This window comes from Gekko japonicus, unplaced genomic scaffold (assembly GCF_001447785.1).
Source record: "Gekko japonicus isolate JY-2015 unplaced genomic scaffold, Gekko_japonicus_V1.1 scaffold480, whole genome shotgun sequence".
In the NCBI taxonomy this organism is placed as follows: Eukaryota; Metazoa; Chordata; class Lepidosauria; order Squamata; family Gekkonidae; genus Gekko; species Gekko japonicus.
The window spans coordinates 836,426-860,722 of record NW_015175370.1 but is presented as its reverse complement, the minus strand read 5'-3'; the positions used below and the strand labels follow the sequence as shown (position 1 = coordinate 860,722).

Sequence of the window (24,297 nt, the reverse complement as noted above, 5' to 3'; positions counted from 1 at the left end):
TATAGTCTGTTTACAGGAAACCCAGTACAAAACTGAAATGAATAATGTGTTAAAATCTTCATGGGTTAACCAATCTTTTCAATCTCCTGGCAGCTCAAAAGCACGAGGCGTAGCCATCTTAATATAAAAAAATACTCCTTTTCAATGTGAAGATTCTAAAAGGGATCCTAAGGGACGTTTTCTTTTTCTAAAAGGAAAATTAGAGGGTAAGTCCGTGACAATTGTATCTTTATATGCACCAAATGTAAACCAAATAGAATTCATTAGTTTAACCTTAAAACAATTAATTACATTCCAACAGGAAGAAGTAATTATTGGGGGAGATTTTAATCTAATAATGGATGAAACCTTAGATAGGACCTTTAAATGCCCTAAAGTCCAAAAACAAACAAAGAGGCCATCAGCCTTAATGGAATTAATAGATCATTTTAATCTCAGTGATGTTTGGAGACGCCTCAGTCAGAATACAAGGGAATACACCTTTTACTCTGCAGTACATGACATTTATACGAGAACAGATATGCTCTTAGTGTCAAAATCTTTATTGAACACTATACAAACAGCAGAAATAGGCAACTGCATAATCTATGACCACTCCTGGGTATCCTGTATGGTATCCTTGGCTAAGCAGGAGTTGACAGGTTCTAACTGGACGCTGAATAAGTTATTACTGCAGAAGGAATCCATATCGAATGAATTGGCTAAAGTGATAGAGGAATATTTCAAATTTAATGCTCAGGGAGAGGTATCTCAAGAGATTGTATGGGACACTTTTAAATCAGTGATCTGTGGGAAATGCATTTCTTTGGCAGCAACCTATAAGAAAGAGAGAAACAAATTAGTATTGGCATTAAAAGAAAAGATATCCTTTCTTGAAAAAAAGCATATGAAATTCGGGGGAAAGAAAACATTAAAAAAGTTAAATGTAGAAAGGAAAAAAACTAGACACTCTTGAGATAACTCAAGTACAGAAAAAATTAATGTACTTAAACCAAAAATACATTACTAAGAGTCCTAAATCTTTTAAATTGCTCCAACATAAAGTGCAGAAACAACATTCTTCCTCATTAATTCATTCTATAATAACAGATCAAGGAAAATTAGTGCATACTTCAAAAGAGATTGTGAAGGTTTTCTACAAGTTTTATCAACAATTATATACCTCAGATCAACCCAGCCAAACTAACATTAGTGAATATCTTAATTCTTTAAACTTCAATGTAAAATTATCAGAGGACCATGTAAATTGTTTAGATCAGCCAGTAACCAAATCGGAAGTTTCTGAAGCAATATCTAGAGTTAAAAACAATAAAGCTCCTGGCAGGGACGGTTTCCCCATAGAATTTTACAAAAATTTTAAACATCTGATAATGGCTCTCTCGTGTAATAATCTCTTGACATCAGGAAAGTTACCTCCTACTTGGAGAGAAGCTAGGATGATAGTCCTACCCAAAGAAGGGAAAGGTACAAAGCTGCCAGGGTCATATCGTCAGATATCAATCCTTAATCATGATTTTAAAAATTTTTCTTCAATTTTAGCCTTCCGTCTTAATAGAGTTATGCCCCAATATATCCATAATGACCAAGCGGGTTTTATACCGGGTCGCTCTTTATTAGACAATATTAGGAGGACCCTGAACATTGCAAATCTAACAAATTGAATTCAGCCCTCTTAGTATTAGATGCAGAAAAGGCGTTCGATAAATTGTAAGTTAAATATCTCTTAAAAGTACTTATGAGTATGGGATATGGGCCAATTTTTTTACATTCAATTACTGCTTTGTATGAGTCTCCTGTGGCACAAATTAGCATCAATGGTAGTAGATCAGAAAACGTAAAAATTACCACGGGTACGAGACAGGGCTGTCCCCTCTCTCCTATCTTTTTTGCCAAATCCTTAGAACCCCTGGCACATGAAATAAGATGTAATCCTCATATTCAGGTGATACAAACAAGCACAGAAATCCATAAGATTATTTTATTTGCAGACGATACTGTGATATATTTCAGTAGTCCGGTCTCTTTGCTAGGTAAGATTACAGATACACTTACCCGCTTTAAAGACATATCAGGCTTCACAATAAACTATACAAAAACAGAATTGTATCCTATCTTCTTAATGAATGAAAGGCAGGAAATTTCAGGTACTTTCCCCTTTAAATGGGTTAATAAATCATGGAGGCATTTGGGTATCCACATTCCTTTAAATCTAGAAAATGTGTTTGACTATAATTATAAACCAATGGTAATCTCCACAATTTACTCTTTAAATGCTTGGTCTAATCTAAACTTATTTCTTTTTGAAAAAATAGAATTAATAAAGATGGTAATATTTCCGAAATTTTTATTTCTATTTCAAAATCTCCCAATAGGCCTAAATAAATCAACAATCAACCTGTGGCAATCACAATGGTCTAATTTCCTTTTTTGTGGGAAAAACACGCATAAATTTCCTTTTATTAACTCGACCTTTGAAGTAAGGAGGTCAAGGACTGCCATACTTACAGCATTATTTCGAAGCATCACAGATTAAACAGGCTATAATGTATACGTCCCCAGATAATTTAAAAGCTTGGATTAGAATTGAAAAGGAGTATGCTCTTCCTAACTTATTACATGAGGTGTTTTGGGAAAAACCTAGTAATAGACCTAAGTCAGTGCTTGAAAACCCCTTTTTAAAGACTACTATGGATATATGTGTCCCGCTCCGGAGGTTGCAGGCCATGCGGGCCGGGCCCCGGGGACCCCGACAAACCCCACAAGACCCCCATGGCATGACTCACCAGGAGGGACGGAGTACAATGATCCGGCGAGGGGGGTGGGAGCGGAAACCCCCACCCTGTGGCATGCTGTGGCGGCCGAGCCAGGAGACGGGATCGGGGTCCATGGAGCAGCCTCATGGAAGAAGAAAGGGACGGCGATGACTTGTCTGGCGGGCTGAGAGCGGGCGCGGAGCAGCGAGTGCAGCCACAGAACGGCGCCGGCAGCGCGGCCCAGGGGCCGCTAGAACCAGCATTCACCCTGGAGACGCCCCACCAGCTTCCCAGTAGATAAAGGAGGGCATGGCCCAAGCCGGAGGGCGGTCCTGGGAGCGGGGCGGGGAGATAAAAGGCAGGGTGGAGAAGGGGCCAGGGAGGAGCGCGCTGTGGAACGGAGTGGGATGCAGAGAGAGAGAGATGCCAAGACGACAGAGAGAAGGGAAAGAAGTCCGCAGCGTGCTGGCAGAGGGACGCTTGGGGTGACCTTAACCCCGTCCCCTGCCTATCTGAGGCCCCTCACTCCCTCTCCCTTTTTGGAGCCTGCCGCTTCCAGGGCCGTCTGTCCTGCCGGACTCCGGTCAAGACCCCGACAACATGACCACAGGGGGCATCACACCGAAGACCAAGGGAGAGTCTGACAATATGGGACAGTAAGAGAAAGGTATTGGCACCGGTTATTTCTCCTCTGGCAGCATTCCTGGGCCAATCTTGGTTTCTACCTGGAGAGAAAACAAATAGTTAATAAAACTGGAGAAAAATAGGGCAGTTCAGAATTAGAGATCTTTGTTATAAAGGGAAAAGATGGAATACAGAACAATTAGAACTCAAATATAGTTTTCAAATTCCTTGGTTTCATGCCCAACAGATTCATCATATGATAAAAATCAATGATAGGTGTTGGTTACTAATCGCCCCTTAACAGTCTTCGAGTCATTGGTGGAGAAAGATGGACAAGTTTACAGAGGAACTATCTCAAAACTATATAAATCATTAGCTTATGAACAGTGGTCATTCATTGCTTTCAACTCAGCAAAAGGCATGGCATAAGGACTGTGGTATCTCATTAACTCCTATCCAATGGGCTAAAATCTGGTCATCTAGTTTGTCACTAAATCTTTGAATATTAGACTACAAAACTACAAACTATTTGCCCGTTGGTACATCACACCTCTAACACTTTATCACTCAGGATCTAGGAGGGACTCAAAGTGCTGGAAGGGTTGTGATCAAATCAGCACATTCACAGAGTGGTCATTCATATTTTGGATTGATAGGCATCCCTTTATAGTATCTGTTAACCCAAACCCTATGTCTTCATTTTAAAAAAACAAACCCATAAATATATGTATCATTATCTCCCCCCCCCCTTCACACACCCCTCTTCCCACATGGCTAACTATGAGATCTTTTGGAGCAATGGACAAACTAGCTACACAACTGTTATTGTCAGAAAACTCAAATGAGAAGGATTGTTTTGTGAAAAAATGGTTTAGATTCTTTCAATATATCGCAAATAAGAATGATACTGTTTGTGCCTTACCTGATAAATATGTTGAATTTATATTTTACTTAAAAATGTATTTGTTAGTTGTTAATGTTATTTGAAAAAATTAAAAAATAAAGTTATTAAAAATCTTTATTCAAACAAATGCACAACAAAAGGACATCAAGCTGCGTCCCAGGAAATCATGAGCTGAACAACATCTGGGAAGTTGAAATCTATTCTGAAAGTAAGCCATCTTGGATAATGAATTAATTGCTACTGGCACTTTGTGAATTTGTATCTGTTTTTAACTGTTGTGTTTTATATGATTGTATGTTTTAATTGTATTTATGCTTGAGTGGAAGCCGCCCTGAGCCTGCTTTGTGGGGAGGGCGGGGTATAAATGAGACATAAATAAATAAATAAAATAAAATATAAAATACAAAAATGCATGAAATACATAACCATCCCTTTTCCCTTTACAACCATGGGCATTGACTTCCTTTATCAGCATACGGCATTAATGCAGTCTATTCTATTGCAAGTTTCATCCTATGCATGGCCCCTGACCATTGTAGGTCTGATACGAGTGTGTCCCTTTTTTCTGATATGCTGCCTTGGGGCATCTTAAAGACAAACTCATTTATTTTGATAACAGCTTTTCTGCGAATGGCCCATCCTGGCACCTCACTGTGCCTCCGCCAGCCAGCCCAGCCACCTCGCTGCTGCTGGAAGAGCCAAGAAGGCAGGTGGGCAGGGTAGCAGCCAACCAGCAGAAATCAGCATCATGTCAGGCTCTTGGCATGTGGCTCTTAGCCTGGGGATCAGGCCTGCGGATTCTGCATCACTCTAGATACCTTTAAACCACTACCCAGTTATAAAGGTAGAAAGCCAGCAGGGGAGTGGAGGCTATCCAGTGTTTTGCAGACGGTGCCATATGTGGAAGTCATGGGTATGTGCTCACTGCATGGAGCTTGTGGGACTCATGGAGCAGGTTCATTCCCCTGAGACTAGCGTTGCCGACCTGGAGAAGCTGAGGCAGAGAGAGAGGTTTGAGGAAGAGACCTTCAGGGATTTACCAGAACAGTCCCACTCCTGTGATGACAGCAGTTGTGGAGAGTGCTGTTCTGCTGTTGTGGAGAGTGAGAGTTTTGGGCCCCTTTCAAACAGGCTTTGTATTCCATTTTAGTAACTGGTTGCTAATGGATCTTTTCTGTCCCCATCAGGAATGAATCAAGCCTTACCAGCAGAGCTTCCAACATGAATTTCCTCAAAATCAAGGAGGCTGAAACAATTTGAACATTTCCACCTGTCAATAAAGCATTGACAATAGAGCAGCCAGCATAAATTTTCTCACAATCAAGGAGGCTGACAACAATGTTATAATTACCATTTGTCAATAAAGCACTGACATTTTATTTGTGTCGTTTTTGAGGGAAACTGCTTTCTTCCATTACTTACCCCTTCATTACGCTTCTGAATTGCTGTGGGGTGCTGTTTAAAATGTCCATAGCCACTTCCCCCTGCCCTTTTTCGCCACATGATCTTCAGACTTTTAAAAAGCATTCTAAGTTGAGCACTATAACACTATACCAATATAGCACTTCAGTGCTGCAGAGGCACCACTGAGATGCCTTGACTCAATGGTGCCGCTACAGCACTGAAGTGCTATATTGGTTTAGCGTTACAGTGCTCAACTTAGAATGCTAAAAAAAGAGTCTGAGGAAGATCACATGGCGAAAAAGGGCGGGGGGAAAGTGGCGCTTCAGAGATGGCTAATTAATGGAAGGAAATTCACTGTATGAAACCCATCCCTGTATCTCTTTACTCGAAATCCAGCCAACAACAAATAACATCCAGTTTACAATTGTAATGTAAAAAGGGCCTTGAGTTCAGAGGGCGTCAGTCTGAGGAGTAGGGATGTGATCTCTTAGAAGTGACCCCCTTCCTTGGGTAACAAATTAATATCCTCTCATACCAAGGATCCCCCTGGGGGGACGGGGGGAGGTGGGCTTCTGGTAGTGGGTGATTTGATCATTAGGAATATAGAGTATGGCCTGTGACAGGCATTTTGGCTGCATGGTGACTTGCCTGCCTGGTGCGAAGGTTGCGGACCTCATGAGCTGTCTAGACAGGTAGATAGATACTGCTGGGGAGGAGTCAGCAGTCATGGTGCATGTTGGTACCAATGACATTGGGAAATGTAGTCATGTGATCCTGGAGGAAAAATTTAGGTTACTAGGCAGAAAGTTAAAATCCAGGACCTCAAAAGTAGCATTCTCAGAAGCGCTGTCAGTTCCACTTGCAGCGCCAGCTGGACAGGCACAGATCAGGGGTCTTAATATGTGGATGAGAAAGTGGTGCTGGGAGGAACAATTTAGATTTGTTAGGCACTGGGGAACTTTCTTGGACAAGCTGAACCTCTACACTTGAACCAAAAGGGAACCACGGTGCTGGCAATTAATCTCAAAAAAGGTGGTAGAACAGCTTTTAAACTAATCCGGGGAGGGGGGAGCGAACAGGAGCTGGAGGGCCTCTCGTTTAGGACAAGTCAGTCCAAAGAGTAATCAGTGCAGTTGATACAGCACTGGAGTTTTATATTCCAAGTGGCTGACCCCAAAGCTTCACCCTCAGGCACTTGACCAGAGTCTCAAGATACTGGCCCTGGACTGTCATGGCTGCTTCTGGAGGCTTACATTATGAAATATAAAGATGGATGTCATCTGCATATTAGTGACAACCTAGTCCAAAATTCCAGGTGATTTTGATGAAAGGTCTTACATACAAGTTAGAGCATTGAGGATAAAATGGAGGCTTGGCGTATAGATGATTTTGTCATTCCTATGGAAACTCTTCACTTTCTGCCAAAAGAACAAAAACAAAGATGGGCTGTCCCTTTCGCCCCAAACATTGATTCAGCTGATACACCAAAATATCATGGTTGATTGTATCAAATGCCGCTGATAGGTTTAACAGTATCAACAATAATGATTGTTCTTATCCAACTGTAGACAATGTGTGTTCCACAAATCGAGCGATTAAAAATGCATAGAATGGTCCCTAACTATCCCTTAATGGGATACTTAACTGCAAGTATATTCTATTGTTGTTCAGGATCTTAAAATGACCAATAATGCCCCTCAAATTCTAACTGCTACAACTTTCTCCTCAGTTATTAAGTAAGATATTCCCAAAGTGTATCAGAGAACTATGTAAAAGACAAATATATTGTGGTTATGAACTGGAATCTAATTTAAGTGACAAAGGCACTTTTAATTGTTGTTGCACAAAAGAGGGCTGTATGACAATCATGGATTTTGCTGAAATTTTGCATCATTGTTTGACCAAAACATCATGATGTAGCCATATATGTAGCCATCTGCCTTCCTTGTATATCTGAAGCCACGGGGTGGGGGTGGGGGGCTTGACAATATCTCATTTGGGGTTACTGCAATTTAAATAAAATTATGTATATATTTATGTATTTAGGGTAGTGATACAAAAGTCTGTTTATTATGAGAAATAATTGAAAAATGGAACTGTTGTCAAATACCAAATTTTAAAAAATTGATTTATGACAGTTGCATCCTAATTCTGGGTCTTACTAAAATTCTGCAGTTATTATCTATTGTGAAACATATCTACAGTCAATTTTTTAAAATGTATGATTGGGGATGAAGCTCTACCACTTCAAAAATTTGTTTCCAAGTTACTTTTTCTGTAAACACGTTTTCATTCTTCTTGAATGAAATCTACTCTATGACAACAGTCATTAAGGGCTCATTTTAAAGTCTAGATTTTTTTAAAAAATACATACAAGTGCTGTGCACCAAAATTAGCAGAAATGCAGATATAATCAATGGCACAACAATTAAGAAGTTTCCAAGTTTCCATCCTCATTTTCTGCTGCTTACACCTAGATCCACTGTGCCAGGTCCTACTATGTTCAAAATGCACTTGTTTAGTAATTTAGGATACATCTAGCAACTTCAAAAAGCACTGGCTTGGATCCATCTGTGATTTCAGTCTGCGGAGTGCGACTTCCTCACTTCCCCTTCCTGCAGCACCCCAAAGGGTAATTATTTCCATGTGCAGAGCCTAACTCAGCAAGAATAATTTTTGTAGGATTTCATTCATATTGATCCCTGTGTTAATGTCAGTGTAAAAGGAATATTCCCAGAATAAGAGAAGCACTCTACTGAGGTTTCAGTGAAATTTAATAGATTTATACAGGTTAATCCAACTGCATGATAAACCCTTCAGTAAAATTTAACTTAACCATTTTCATTCTGGTTCCACTAAAGCTAGTACAAAGGATCAGAGCCAAGGTTCACTGTGCATACTTACCTTGTCGTATGCATAGTATGACACTTACAGTGATTTGTTAAATAAAGTCAAACAAGTACAAAGTAAAATAAAGACTGCAATCCCAAACAAATTTACCAAGTAATAAATCCCATCCAGTGCATTAAGATTTACTTAGTAAATACAACCTGGAGCAAGCTTAAAGTTAAGTCAGTTAATAGTGTTTTTTTCCTTCTAACAAAATATTTTTCAGCCCACTTTTGTAAGGAAAAATAAACCACAAGTGTAAGGACTTGAGGAGTGAGAAGACCTGGAATCAAAAGTATATTTGAGAAGTCTCTCTCTTTGAATTTTCAATAGACTGGAAAATGAAAGGTTTCTCCAGTTAAAATCTCAAGTATTAGTTACATAAACATACCTACCTCAATTTCCTAGAATATTTCAGTCACCCCAATTTCCCTTCCATCGCTGGCAAAGGGACTTCTGTCCAGAAAGTCATCCATTTTGAGTAATATGAACAGTGTATGATGAGCATGCTTGTTCAAGATTGACCTGTCCAAGTTTGGCTGGTTTTTCATTGTCATGTCTCATAGTCACTTCAGTCTCACTGAACAAGAAAGTCAACATTTTCTACCAGAAGCCATTGCACTGCTCCATTTTTTTAAAACAAAGGAAGATGTCAGTGCTATTCCAGACTCTTAGTAGCCCAGCACAATAATCTGTTTAGCAACTCTGGCCAGTTTTACAAACCTCTCTCCAGCAAAGCAACCTGACCATGTTATCTGCTCCTTTAAACTATTCACTACCTGCACTGAAATTTATTTCAGGAAACCAAATTGCTCAGAAGTGAGTGGAAACGATGCTGTTAAAAGTGACCAGAATGCGAATTGTCTTGCAGTGAAAACTGATAAGAAGCCATACAGAAGCATTTTGATTAAAAAAACCAAACAAACTCATGATACCAACTTAGTATCAGAAGGAGTACTTCCCAGTTTTGAATTCTCGTTCATTTTCAGATGGGCTATGGAGAAGATTAATACATTGCCAATTCAAAGCTGGAGGTCCGGTTTACCACTGTGTCTATTACATACATCATGAAATTGGCTTGTCAAGTCATCTTGGAACAAACCTGGATTGTTAACTTAACCATTCAGAAAAGTATTGCCCTGATACAGAAGTAAATGTGATTTATAGGAAAGAAGAAAAAATCATGCCAATTTGCCTCACCTTTTAGGGCCAATATCATATTGGAAAACACATATCTGTTCCACTAATGGTGGTGCCTCCCCCCAGCATAAGCAGCCTTCCCCTAACAAAAGTGGCAGAGCATCTTGCACCAGGAAAAACTCCTGGCTCCAGAAGGAGCTGCTGTAGAGGAACAGACCTGTGGGATTCAACCTGTACAGTCTCAGGCAAATACTACAGGCTGACTGCAGAATGGTAAGTGATAAACGGGACAACATACAGCAGCAATTTTAAAGTAAGAACCACAGAAAAAGATTTACATGTGATTTTTACCAACCACTCTGGTTCCAACCATTCTACTAAAGGCTGGAGATCTGGATTTAAGCACGTGGATCTGTTGCCATTATGTTTAATTTGAGCCTAAGTGAGATTTACTTGGCAGGGAAAAGAGCAGTGATGCAGCTTAAGTCTAGAGAAAGAGTGATTGTATGTCAGTCCTGGCAAACCATTACAGTGATATGAACCAGAACAAAAGGAGGAATTCTCAAAGTTCAGACAAATGCAGTAAGAAGAATGTTCATCTCTGCAAAGAGGACCAAGTGACTTGGCAGAACAATCTGCTTGGAACTATAATGAAGTGGCTTTTCTGTCAGTCAATTAATTCCATACAAAGCCAATCAGTAGAAGCATTAAAATCCTCCCCCACCCAACAGTTTACCCATTATTAGCCCAAATTTTCTATGAAATTCTCCCCAACAAAAACTGAGTTTAAGAAGGAAAATCCTCATAGTATGCTTAGAGACTCTTAGAGAACAGCATCTTTCATTTGAACTTGCCAGATGCCACTGTGACAGCATATCAAAATGGATTCTTCAGCCTGAGGGTATGAATTTAAACATAGAGCTGTCTAAAGAAACTGTGAGCACTGCTGCTTCTGTCAAGAAGAACCTGATGCTGTGCCTTCTTGATTCTAAAATTCATCCAAGCCTGAGATCCTAAAACTGATAGTAGCTAACTGAATCTAGCCATCCAACATTAAATGAACCAAGCAGAGCATTAGGGACAATAACACTGCTCACTATCTCTCTTCCAGGTTTGAACAGCAAATTACCTGGATATGGTCAGCAACAGCGTTCTACTACATCACTACTGAATGGCTACCTACAATATTACTGGTAAGCACAATCCAATCGCTTTGATAACCAGATGTATCAAAGTTCCTGTTTGTCTCCATCGAGCACAGCAGAGTCAGATGTAGCAGGACCTTTATTTGTTTCCACAAACACAGACTCAAAGGCAGCTTCTTGCTCTTCTAACGTGTCAGCAGCTGTAACTCCTTGAACTGAAGTTGTGTTGGTAAACGCTGGCTGATGCTCAGTAATCTTCTCCAACTCTGAGGTTCTCGTACCTTTCCTTTTGCCAAGTATCCTGACATAATTAGCTGGTACAAGTCCTGTTGTCTGGCCATCACGGCTAGCCAAAAGCCAACCACGTATTTTGGGTTGCCGTTCTGGTAAGGAAAAAGGAACTTCAAGTTACAGAGAACTCATGCATCTTGACATTTTGGCTTAGTTCAAATGTAACAGCACACCATGATTTGTGAAAAAATGTGCAAGAGGGCATTTTTGTAGAGATAAGAATTGCAACATAATGGACAGTTCAGGAGGGCATTTTTATAAGGGAATAGGATTGCAGTATTTGTTGTGTGTATCATCTTGCTTTTACTGTGCTGCTTTCTGCCTTTGTAATCTACTTTCTGCAGTGTTTATGATGGTATGGCAAGCATTGTTTATTGGATGCCTCACATTGACTAAATTTTTAAATATTTTGTAATATGCCTTGAATTTCAGTGAGAAAGGCAGGCTATGAAGTAAATTAAATTAAAATAAATAAAATAATTTGTCATCCCACTACATAGCCTGGGAGAGCTTCAGATTCATACACTCTTTTTCCTTATTCTCTCTTTATACATGACCAGCTAAGGAATTATTTCTGCTTTTGTGTCTACCCCATAGTTTGCCATTATGTCCAAACTGGCGCAGTATGGCTTGTGTTTTCCTTGAAAACCAGGAATCCAATCTGGGAATAAGCCATTGTTTGAAAACCTGATTCACAAGGAAAGTGTAAGACATCATTTGCTTCCTGGACCAAAAAAAACAAGCTATGGTTTCCACAAAAGCAAAAATAATTCCTTAGCTGCTATGCACAAGGGGAGAAGCTTACACAAGTGGAGGAAAACTTAGCCAAGATCAGTTCTGCTTGATTTTGTACAGGATTCGAGATCTTCCAACACACAGTGAAAACCCATCTGAAGGATACTTGAGATATAATGATTAAGTCAAGTTAAGTGATCAAAAGACCAATATTTAATAAAGTGTTCGGAATACACACAGTCTCATATTCAAAATGGGAAAGATTAAAAATGACTAGCATTTTTTTTAAAAAAGGGTTTTTTTGCAAATCCTTGAGTTACATATTAAAGTAGAAGTGGACAGTTCAATTTTGGATACCTGGAATAAGCACTAACGTTCAGCACTGAACACATGAAGCTTTATTATAGTGAGAACAGCCATCGGTCCATGTAGGCCAGTGTTGCTCACTCTCTGGAGTTTCCCCCAACTACTAGAGACGCTGGGGACTGTGTTTTGCATGCAAAGCATATGCTCTGCTCACTGAGCTACGGCCATTCTGCAAGTAGCTATGAAAACTAAAATCATTTTATTTTAATCTACAGTCAAGGTTTGTGTTGTACTGCTTCAAAAGATTTTGTGATCATGCTCACATGTGCAGTAGCAAATAGCTGATCTGACCTAATATCAGGGTACTGGAGGGAGGTGAAAGGGTTTCTGGCTGCCAGTGGCTGAAAGCTGACCTCATTTCACAGAGACAAGGCAGGCAGAAAGAAAAAAAAGTGGGGGGGGGGGGGGGAAGGAAAGGACGAAAGAGGCAGGGGACTCAGAAGGCAGCTGACCAAGATTATCGAGAGTGAATGTGGGGAGGAGAGGGGACACGGGGAAGAATACTAGGACAGAAAAACTAGAGCAGTCCTAAGGAACTAAAGGGGAGAAGCCAGAGGAAGAAATATGAAAAGGGAAGGAATACTCAGAACAGAGAAAGAGCAGAAGCACATGGTCAGGAGTGGCAGAAAAAGGAAGGCTAAAATTCCTACACTTTTCTGAGATAACCAATCAAATTCTTGGCAGCAGGCCTCTTGTACAATTATACTGGCACAAGATAAAGCACATGCTTGCCCGTCTCCAGTGCAAAGACACGGAAGTTTAGAACCAAGTCAATAAGAAGATTTCGGTTACTGAGATCAGCTGAGAGACATGGTTCCACGCCCCAGGCATTAAGCAGGTTGCCTCCAAGGCTCTCCAACTATTAATGACATATTCAAGTTCAGCGAAAAATGTTTTTCTAAATATTTCCTTTATTTTAAAGCACCACACTAATATTTGGGGGAAATGCACAATAATTCAGCACTGCCTTACCTTTGGGGGCTAATTTTAGCATTTCACCAGCACGGAAAGAAATTTCTTCTTCCGAAACAGCACTGAAGTCATACTCTGCTCTCCCAACAACATGATCATCCTCTCCACTTGCCCAGTTACTGGAAGCTGTTCCACAGAACAAGAGGGAACAAATAAATGTAACTCCACTGGATCAATACAGTGCCTTGTTGCCAGAAAGAGTTGTGTAGTTAACGCAGAAGCTTTAGCCCATGGTTCCCCAACGTGGTTCGCATGGGAGCCATGGTGCTTGCTGACACCTTTTCTGATGCCTACCAAATGTTTTTAGGGTTCTGATTGGCTATTGGGGATTTGACTGTCTGCAGATTTTTAAAAATGTTGCTTTGGCAGTAGCTGCCACTACAGCACAAGGATCTTCACTGCGTGACTGAAGTTAACCTGTGGCAATTACTTTGTGGCTGGCTTTGGCTCCTGCAGCAGCCCTTTTGTGGCTGCACCCACCATGCTGTTTCAGAGTTCCAAAGGTCCCCACAGACTCAAACAAACAAACAAACAAACTTGGGGAGGGTTGAATCCCCCTCATACCTTTTGAAATGGCCACTGCAGGGATCTACTCCAGGCCCCACTGCATCAACAGTGAGAGAGAGACTGGCTGATAGCCACTGGGGGGGGGGGAGGAAGCAAAAAGGAGAACTGGAGCTCAGGTTGGGAAGGATTCCCTCTGCAGTAAAAGGTAAAGGTAAAGGTTCCCCTGCTCGAAAGCCAGACGAATCCGACTCTAGGGTTGTGGTGCTTATCTCCGTTTCAAAGCCGAAGAGCCAGTGCTATCCGAAGACGTTTCCGTGGTCATGTGGCCAGCATGACTAAACACCAAGGCGCACGGACCGCTGTTACCTTCCTACCAAAGTGGTACCTATTTATCTACTTGCAATTTCTTGCTTTCGCACTGCTAGGTTGGCAGGAGCTGGAACTAGAGACGGGAGCTCACGCCATCATGCGGCACCCGGGTCTTGAACTGCTGAAGTACTGACCTTCCACAGCCTGTAGTTCAGCGTCTTAACCACTTGCGCCACCGCAGCTCCTCCCTCTGCAGTATGAATGGCTAAATAGCAGGAGGTTTGGAGCCAGACCTGGAACTAGGATTACCTGCTCCAGGTTTGGAAATTCCTGGAGAGTCTGTGGTGAAGTCTGAGGAGGGGAGAGGCCTCAGCTGGATATAACGCCACTGAGTCCACCCATTTTCTCCAAGGGGACAAATCTCTGTTGTCTGGAGTTCAGTTGTAATTCTGGGGGGTCTCCAGGTCCCACCTGAAGGCTGGCAAACCTAGGCCTAGCAGCACCCTCTGGGTGACTGGGTGATCACCTGACTTGCATGATTCAGCTAGGCCCGGCTGCTTGCTACTGTTCAATAGCAGCCACCCCATGAAAGCCAGCGTAGTATAATGGGCAGAGCTTCAGAGTAGGATTTGCGAGACCCAGGTATAAATCCCCACCTTGCTGTGGAAGCTCACTGGGTGATTCTGGACTAGTTACACATTTTCAGCCTAACCTACCTCATAAGGTTGTTGAGTGGATAAAAAAGAGGAAAGAATAATGTCAACTGCTTAATCCCTGGATATTTGAGGCGTTGAGCCTGGGGATGGTAGTTATTGAGGCGGGGAGGGACTTCAGACAGATCTAATGCCATAGACTCCACCTCCAAAGGAGTCATTTACTCCAGGGGAACTGATGTTGCCAACCTCCAGGTGATGGCTGGAGATCACCTGGAATTACAACTGATCTCCAGATGACAGAGATTAGTTCCCTCAGAGAAAATGATTATTTTCATCTGGCTCAAGTGTGTCATAATGTTCCTTATGAACAATTTTTGCAAATGAAGCAGAACTGTACCAGAATAGAGGATTATAACTTTAAATGTGGAGAACTGACGACAGTTTTTACATAGAGGTTATCCTTTAGGCATCATAAATAGAGCCAGAATTAGAGCCTCAAATGTCTCTAGAAATAGCTTGTTAACCAAAAAAATGAGAGCAACTCACTCTGGCATAAATTGGGCATTGAATTACTCCACTCTAGCAATGCCCATAAAGAGAGTAGTACAGTTGTGCCAATCCTCCCACTATAGGTTTTCTTAAGACCAAAAGTATTCAAGATTACTTAGTACACTCTGATTTTAGGAAAAACCAAGTTGCTAACACCCTTCCATCAGTACATTTTTCCTGTGGGAGTTGTAAAATATGTCATATGGCAATAGAGGGTAATTTGGTGCCCTTACCTGGATGAGAACCTATTAATCTTTCCTTTTTCTCCACGTGTTCAACACCATGTGTAGTGTATCTAATTGTATGTGGTTGTACGCAATTTTATGGGGGGGGGAACAGTCTGGCCGATCAAAGTGCGCATTTTAGAGCATATTTAACGCATAAGACATAATATCTCAGAGGCTGCTCTAACTGGGCACTTCAGCTCCAACAATCATAAACGTGATGAGTTTTGTTATACAGTTTTGTTTGTAGCCACTAAAAAGAAGTACGCTCACAAGATACTTTTGCAGGAAGAGGCCAAGTGGATATTTTGTTTAAATTCACTTTCCTCATGGACTAAACTCTGAGTTGGACTTAAGTTGCTTCTTGTAAAACATCTATTTCTTCTGTATGTACTATAGTTGTGTTTACAGGAATAAGAGAACATGGATATTTCATTTAAACCCACTCTCTCCTCTTGGATTATATTTTGAGTTAGATTCAAGCTGTGCTTCATATACATCTTTCTCCTCGGAATGTATTCAGACCTGAACTATGAGAGCATTGTTTACTTTAGGGCAAGTATAGATAGTACAATACTTTCTCTTTAAATGCATAGTCTCTGTCTTTGCCACCTGTTAGTAATTAAGTTGTAATGGGAGCAGTTAGGACACTATAAGCAGGTAAAGATTTTGTTTCATTGAAGAGGGAAGAATGTTTTGTGTTAAGTTCACGGATTACAATTGTGTAAGTATTTTTAACCTTGTGGTAGGCTTTATGGAGTTTTCATGCCAGCTTTAGTGACAAGATAAGATGATTATTTGATTATATTGTTTTCCCTCTCATTTCTGTGACATGTAAACTCATGTTATTCATGCAGCACAAAAGCAGTCATGTGAAACGGGAGTATATGCAAATTCCGTTGTGTGGATGTGTACATCTTTACTACTTGTTGATGAAATACTACTCACTGCAACACAGCAGTCTAAAAATATATATTTTCATTATACATCACAGCTGTTTTCTTCATTCAACCTACCCATGATCTCTCTGTTGTTTCTACAACCTCCAGGTGATGGCTGGAGATCACCTGGAATTACAACTGATCTCCAGATGACAGAGATTAGTTCCCTCAGAGAAAATGGCTGCTTTGAAGGGTGGAGTTTATGGTATTATACCCTGCTGAGGTCACGTCCAAACTCAAACCTTATCCTCCCAAGGCTCCACTTGTTTCTTGCAGGTCTCCACTTGTATATTACTATTAGCTGTGGGAAGTAAGTTTGAGCTGACTATTAAGCACTACATTCTGTTGAGTCACTAAACAGCATCTTCCTCGGCATGAGGCACCCACACACAGATTCTATGATTGTTATATACAATGGTTTAAAGTTACACAAAAATCTTCCTCGTGCTACACATTCTGGGAATCAGGGTAAAATAGCCAACATTAGGAAAAGTTGCGTGCAATGTGAAAGCCTGCATACTGCATCAAGTACTTGCTGTCCTGCATATTGTGGTTTTTCTCTCACAAGACCTTCTGACATCTTCACTTACATGTAAACAGAGCAGTTAAAAGCAAGTAAAATGATAACTTTCTGAAGGCGAAGGAAATCACTTCACATTTTAAAGACATACAAGTGCATGTTCTTCTGTTATATTTACATAATCAAATTATAATATAGTGTTCTTGCAAATCACTTAACATTTATTACTTGGTTATGATCATGACAAGTCTCTAAGGTAGGTCAATATCCCCTACTTTATTATGAAATTACACACAGCAGGGCTGGGACTAATAAATGGACTGCCTAAGATTGCCACATTTCATGACTGAGGCAAGAGGCGCAAGCGACTTCCTAATCTTCCTAGTTCAGTGTTTTAAGCCAAAAGACTGCAAGAGAGTTTGCTTTCCAGGATAGCAAAAATCAATTTACTAAGAACCTCATTCTAACTTCCAATTATTACCCTGTAGTTCTGTAGGTGAAAACACTGTCCTTATTACATTCCTTTAATTTCTGTCATCAGGGATATCCCTCTTACCTGTTTCTTCCTCACTGTAGGTGGATAGCAGCTTCCAAATGAGGTAGGGACCACCAAGAACAACGGCAAAGAATAGGAAAATAGGCCAGGATTTTGCAGAGTTAGCAGCCTTGTCCTCAGGTCCAATGCGAGCCACAGTTCCTTCACTTTCTGCCCACAAATCCTCATTCTCTGAATTTTTTCTCATACCCAGCAACCTCTGTAAACGCCTGTAGAGGTACCTTATAGTTCTGACTAATGCAAAAGCTGAAAACACCTTTGTGAAATGTATTTTGAGTCGGGAGAAGTGATTGGCTACATCCAAAACTGCTCGGAAACTGTTGTAGACAGCAGAAAACGTAGCGTCCATCATCATGCTCACCGAAGCAAAGGCATGTACTATGCTTTCAATGGACTGGAACGCACCACGGCTGCTCTCCTCAGCCTGTTGAACAAATCTGCTGGTAGGAATGTCATCCATTCGAAACCGATTGTAGCCCAAACCGCCATATCCATAACTGTAAGGGTTGTAGCTCCCATAAAAGGAATTTCCATATGTCCCATAGCCTGGAGAAAAAGAGCTGCTGTAAGATGGTCTGAAAGTATTCAGGGAACTGTTTCCTGCCTGTTGAGATGGCCTTGGCAAAATAGGAGGGGGCACTCGTGTCAGGGTGGGTTGTCCAGGCCGAGTCAGCTGGTTGGCCATCACATCAGCAGCTCTAAAATTCAGAAATCCACTATTAACACACAGCACAATTGCAAGTTTAGAATACTCCTCCATCTTGCACTTCTCCAAGCACTCTGCATTGCTTCCTACCATTCCACTCAGCTAAGGGTGATGTGTTCCATCAGCACATGCCATATGCTGCTGGCAGAACAGCTCTTGTGTTGGCAGGATGTGCCACAACTGAGCAGAATGGCAGGATACAACCCTATATATTTACAAGCCAATTTTAATCCTTATGCCCACCCCTCTTAACTGGATCCTTTACCAGATATTAAAATGCAATAAAGGCCTTTAAATATGATAAATTATCTTTCTATGCAATAATAAGTATTTAACATCACTGAGTAGCTCTTTAGCCAAGGCTCTTAACACAATACCTCCCAGTTAACAGGTTATGGAAGGTTAATGTGTAACAGACACTTGCGTAAGGCCTTTAAATTGGAAAAAGCGTTAATCTTTAGCACTGGAAAAAGCATAAACTGCCATGGATTTAAAACTTTCAGTCCTATTTGAGTGCAATCCACCTCTCACTGTAAGCCCCCCTGCCCTAGCCTTAAGATCTACTATGGAGGCTTTACTCTGATTTAGGGGGGAGTTGCCATCTACCACAAGGAGGGCCTGTTCTGTGGTGGCTCTGGTTTAAGGATGCTGTCCACTTGAAAGTTCTCTGGGCTCCTTTCACAGACAGATGAAATCACTTTTATCCCATTGGACATTTGGCAATTCACACTTCCATAGAGTTGTTTTTAAAGACTTATTTTAATTGATCCCTATCTAGCTTACTAGATACTTTAGAACTATCAAAATATGAAATTGCTGGCTGTGACGGGATCATACGTTTTATCATATTTTTGCCCTTTGGATGGAACATTGTAACTCCCCATTCCTCTCACGAAAATCGAAAACAAGGGCAAAGAGGGGCCTACTCGCCCCATTAATTTCATTTGACCAAGATTACAGATTATATATAAGGCAAGTGCAATGCTTTTAGGAAAAAAACAACAACAACGAATGTCCTGGACACCCTAAGTGTAAGAATTTAGATCTGAAACTCCAGTGTTTCATAAACCTTGGCTGCAGGCCTTATGCACACTGATCTGGAAGGTACAGATTCTGGAAAGGACAGCTATGATGACACTCTGTTGCAGCAGAATAAAGCCTTAAGAGATATACTGTCAGAAATTTTCAAGGGCTAGAGCTGACTGAAAGTCATGGGACTCAAATATGTATTTATTTATTAAATTTGTATCCTGCCCTTCCAACATGGGCTCAGGGCGGCGAACTTAGAGGCAAATGCCATAAATAAAACAATAAAAGAATAAACAATCATTACCTATAAAACAGTTAAAAGTCGGTGCTCAACAGACCATATCAATTCCGTAATAAAATGCCAATAACAATAACACACTCCGAGTAAACACAATTGTCTCTGCTCAATTGATGTTACACTATCAAATGCAAGTAAGTGTGTACAGGACTGCAGTAGAGGTACACTCCTCTGAGTCCACTGACTTTAGCAGGATATAATTCTGTTGAAGACTGCACTGCTAGTCAGATATACGAAGTACTGTCTTCAGCTGGCAAACGTGATACACATACACGAAGAAAACTTTTTGTAAAGAGGGGGCCCAAAGGCTCTGAAATACTAGAGGACAGCAGGTTTGTGACTTTGCAGTGCAAAGCACAAAGGTAGCTGAAATACAATTACAAACCTGTAAACAGTAACTGATTTTTACTTGAGAATAAGTCCCATTTAATTCAGTGGGACTTACTTCCAAGTAAACAAGCTTACACTGTTTGACTCATTTTATGCAACTAGGGAACATCCAGTAGAGTTGTCAGTTCATTTCAAAGGTTAATTGTGCAACATCCATCTCCATTTCGCCTCCTGCAGATTACACCAGATGCCTGATACCAAAAACTAAACTAGGCTGGAAGTACTGGATTGCCTGGAAGAGTCAGAGTACTGAACACAGCTAACACCTGCACTGTGTCATTATCTGGACAAAATGTGAGTACTGTGCCTCAGTTGTTCATTTGCAAAACTGTAACAACGCAACCTTGCAAACAGGTTCACAAAAGTGACTTGATACAGACGTTATAATTAACTTGCTCACCCTATGCACAACAATATGATGAAATACCATGGAATATCTGTGATAGGCATATTTTGTGGCCTGAAAGAAAGTAACTTTTGTAAGGCTTCACAGCCTAGTTGCCACAGAGTGGCTGCTGATGAATCTGGAACGATGTAATTCCAGTGGAGCACCAGATCCGGTTTAAGGTTTTGGTGTTGAACTTCAAGGCCCTTAGCAGTCAGGGACCTACATACCTTCGGGAGCACCTCTCTCAATATGTCCATGAAGGAGCGTTACACTCCAGCAATAAGAATCTGCTTGTGATCCCCGGCCCGAGGGAGGTCCAGCTGTCCTCAACTAGGGCCAGGGTCTTTTTAGCCCTGGCCCCTGCCTGGTGGAACATTCTGCCTGAAAATATCCGGGCCCTATGGGATTTATTACCTTTCCATAGGGCCTGCAAGGCAGAGATGTTATGCCAGGCCTTTGGCTGAGGACTGCAACGGTTGGCACTCTCATACCCTCCTACCCAGCCCTCCACATCCCTTCACTCAGGGAGCTGGTGGGAACAGAAGTTTTTCGCCATCTTATATAATGAAGTCTGAATGTATATTGTTCCAGTAGTTTTTAACTGCTATTTAATGGAGCATCATTATGTTTATATGATGTAAGCCACCCTGGGCCTTGCTTGTAGGGAAGAGCAGTCTAGCAAGTTGAATTTAATACAATAAATAAAATAACTAATAATTCATGGGATCAATGTGAGGATAAATAAATAAATAATTTTAGACTACTAGCAGCATTTTGTACAGCAGATCCAGAGTTATTTCTTTTGACAATCAGGGGAAGGAAAAAAACACATCTGGTGGGGGCTGCAGTAAAGGGCAAAACTGGATGGGACAGAGTGGAAAGGCTGTTTCGAAACAACCCAAAAGCTGTTTGCTCCAGTTCGCGCTGTAGCTGCTCTTTTGTCTACAGAAGGATCATCAGGAAATTATGTCAGATTACCAAGCAGTAAAAGCTTAAATAAAGGATAAAAGGTGTGTCATCATTAAGTGGTACCTGTTATAAATTTAAGCCAGTAGAAACTACCTCTACTGATCAATCCTCGAACTGTTTACTTTGAAGTTAAGTACCACCAAGTTCAAGGGAACTTATTCCCAAATTAGCACAAGAAAGGATTGCAGTGAATGCAGGAGTGTTGTGCAACCTTAATTATCCCAGAAAGTGATGGACATTAGTGAGCACCACCCAGCTGGACGAAAACAGGGAAGAGAAGTGGGAGATGGGGAAAGGATAAGATTAACAATAACTGCAACTGTATGCATGCATCGACTTCTTGTGATTTTACTGGGGGTGCTTCCAGTAAATTAGCAAAAAATCATCATGCATGTTGGGAATGCACCTGGGGCTAGCCAAACAAACAAGAAAAGAACATCAAGGCATCATGGTGCTGTGGACTATTTACATAAAGCTTGGGAGAAAGGGGGGCACTCCGATTCAATCCAAATAATGCATGGGAGGATGGTGGGGGATATCTTTCAAAACTTGTTCTTGCACAAATATCTCAATTAACATTGCTATTTCAGTTTATACCATACATGGTACAATGCAATCCTGTATAAAAACTGGCAACAGTAACCCTCAAATCTATAACCTTTGACCGGCATTAACTGCATAAGATTACACTGTGAATTACAGAAGATCATCTAGGTGGACTTTTGGCCTCTGTACACCAACACTGGTCCATACACACATACAAAACCATGAGAACCAGTCCAATAACTTGACTGGAGGCTCCTCCACCCAACATTACATTTATTCGCTTACAAAAGTATCAACTGCTGGCCATATTCTGAGAGAAAACTTAACCCAGGTCTTCACAAACAATTCCAGAGGGACAGACTGCAGCAAAAACAACAGTGAGTTTTGTGGCATCAGTGTGGCCTCAGCTTCTGTGGGCCAGGACCCACTTTGTCTGATGCTATAACCCATAAAAACACATGCCACAGTTACTTTTTACAGGCATCACAAGTTTCACCACAAAGCGTACCTTCACAGTATTAACAGCAGGTTATTTGTTGAAAATTTTGCTCCTCCTCAGGTGAAGAGGTAGAAATTATTAATAGCATCAACATAACAGAATGTCCCCTGGAAAAGCTGGTGGGGTGACAAGGGAGAAGAACCCTGTAGGGTAGGCAGAGAGAGCTTCCATTGCTTCCTCGACCGGTTACTACACTTTCATCCCACCCTTCCTCCAAGCTTCTCAGAGCAGTCTATTAAACTTCTTCCTCACAACAACCCTGCAAACTTGCTCAAGGCCATTGGGTCGAATGAACAGTTTCATTTAAGCAAAGTAACCTTGCAAACTGATACCAGGCTAAGAGAGTGAAAGTGCAATCTTGAGTTAAGTAGAGTCCCCGTATATACCCCAGAGAGCACTACGGTCTGTGTCTCAAAATCGGTTGACCCTCCCTGGCCTGAGGGAGGCCAGGCTAGCTACTACCAGGGCTGGGGCCTTTTCAGTGGCGGCCCCTACCTGGTGGAACGAGCTCCCGGAGGAGATCAGGGCCCTGCGGGATCTCTCACAGTTCCGCAGGGCCTGCAAGAAGGAGCTCTTCCACCAGGCATTTAATTAGGGGCTGCCGCTGTCGCAGAGCCCTGGCTCATGGTCTTAACATCGAGTCGATGCCACAAGAAATTACAAGCAGAACAACATCTAAGTACATCTGGGAAGCAGAAACTCATTTTGAAATCGAGCCATCTAAGTTAATCTTTTAACTGCCGCCAGCACTTTGTGTATTTGTTTTATCTGTTGTGTTTTAAATAATTGTATGATTTTAACTGTATTTATGTTTGTATAGAAGCTGCCCTGAGCCTGATTTGCAGGGAGGGCGAGGTATAAATTTGATAAATAAATAAAGTAAAGGAAAAGGGTTCCCTTGCTCCAAAGCCAGTCAAATCCGACTCTAGGGGGCGGTGCTCATCTCCGTTTCCAAGCCAAAGAGCCAGCGCTGTCCGAAGACTTCTCCGTGGTCATGTGGCCAGCTTGGCTAAACACCGAGGCGCATGGAACGCTGTTACCTTCCCTTGGAAGTGATAACTATTTATCTACTTGCAATTTCTTGCTTTCAAACTGCTAGGCGGGCAGAAACTGGGGCCAGAGATGTGACACTTGGGACTCTAACTGCTGAACTACCAACCCTCCGGTGTGCAGCTCAGCTTTTTAACCTCTGAGCCACCCTGGCCCCCTAAGCAGAGTTACACCCTTCTAAATCCATCGAAGTCAGTGGATTCCGAAAGGCTTAACACTGTTTAGGACAGCCCCACTTCCTGGATGAACAAGGATTTGAACCCAGGGACTTCCAGTCCCCGGTGCTACATTCTCTCCAGTGAACCCCGCGGCTCTAATTTACGAAGCAAAGTCTGGGGGGGGGGGCGGTTGCCCCCTCCCCTCCTTGGACGACGCAAAAGGTTTCCCCCTGCCTCCTTCCCCTCCCCTATATCCGCAGATGAGGAATGTGGGGGGAACCCTCTAAGGGAGGAGAGGTGTGCGTACGTGTGTGGCCAGACAGTTGGCCCAGGCAGCTCCTTACTGCCGAAGAGGAAAACAGAAGGAGAACTACGAAACAGACAGACATAAGACGCACACGGCGCGCTAAGTACGAGGAATGGGAGCAGAAGGGGCTTCACCCTGGAGTACGTGGCGTGCGTGTTTGGGGAAGGGGGGGGGGTCACTGCAGCTCCCTCCCACCAGAGACTGACAGCGGGAATGCGATCCGTGCTTCATTCTTGGCTCGCCAGGTTTGCTTTCCCTTCCTTTCCCCTCCTCCCCGACCCGCCACTCACAGGCGCCTGTTCTCCCAAGGCTTGGGCGGCGGAGGCTGGTTAGCCGCCATCATCGCGCGACGGCTCCGTCTTCGCCTCCGCTTCCTCGGACGAGCACCGAGTTCATCGACCCTACGCCCCCGCCGCAAGTCCAGCCCTTCGATCGACTACCTCTGGCTGCGGCTGATCGAGCCCACACTCTC

General features: G+C 42.0%; 1 protein-coding gene across 1 annotated transcript; it reads right to left on the bottom strand.

The window, feature by feature from the left end:
* Positions 1-8,535: 8,535 nt before the first annotated feature.
* PEX13 (peroxisomal biogenesis factor 13) lies at positions 8,536-24,280 on the bottom strand. The gene is made up of 4 exons (XM_015425491.1): positions 24,116-24,280; positions 17,486-18,183; positions 13,224-13,349; positions 8,536-11,242 (listed from the first exon to the last, which is right to left on the bottom strand). The coding sequence occupies exons 1-4, from the start codon at positions 24,166-24,168 to the stop codon at positions 10,944-10,946; spliced, it is 1,176 nt and encodes a 391-aa protein (XP_015280977.1). The 5' UTR covers positions 24,169-24,280; the 3' UTR covers positions 8,536-10,943.
* Positions 24,281-24,297: the final 17 nt, after the last annotated feature.

Coding starts and splice junctions, on each gene's coding strand:
- PEX13 (XM_015425491.1), bottom strand. CDS start 24,168: ATGATGGCGGCTAACCAGCCTCCGCCGCCCAAGCCTTGGGAGAACAGG. Junction 18,184..24,115: donor CCTTGGGAGAACAGGCGCCT/GTGAGTGGCGGG, acceptor TCTGAATTTTAG/AGCTGCTGATGTGATGGCCA. Junction 11,243..13,223: donor GCTAAAATTAGCCCCCAAAG/GTAAGGCAGTGC, acceptor TTTCCTTACCAG/AACGGCAACCCAAAATACGT.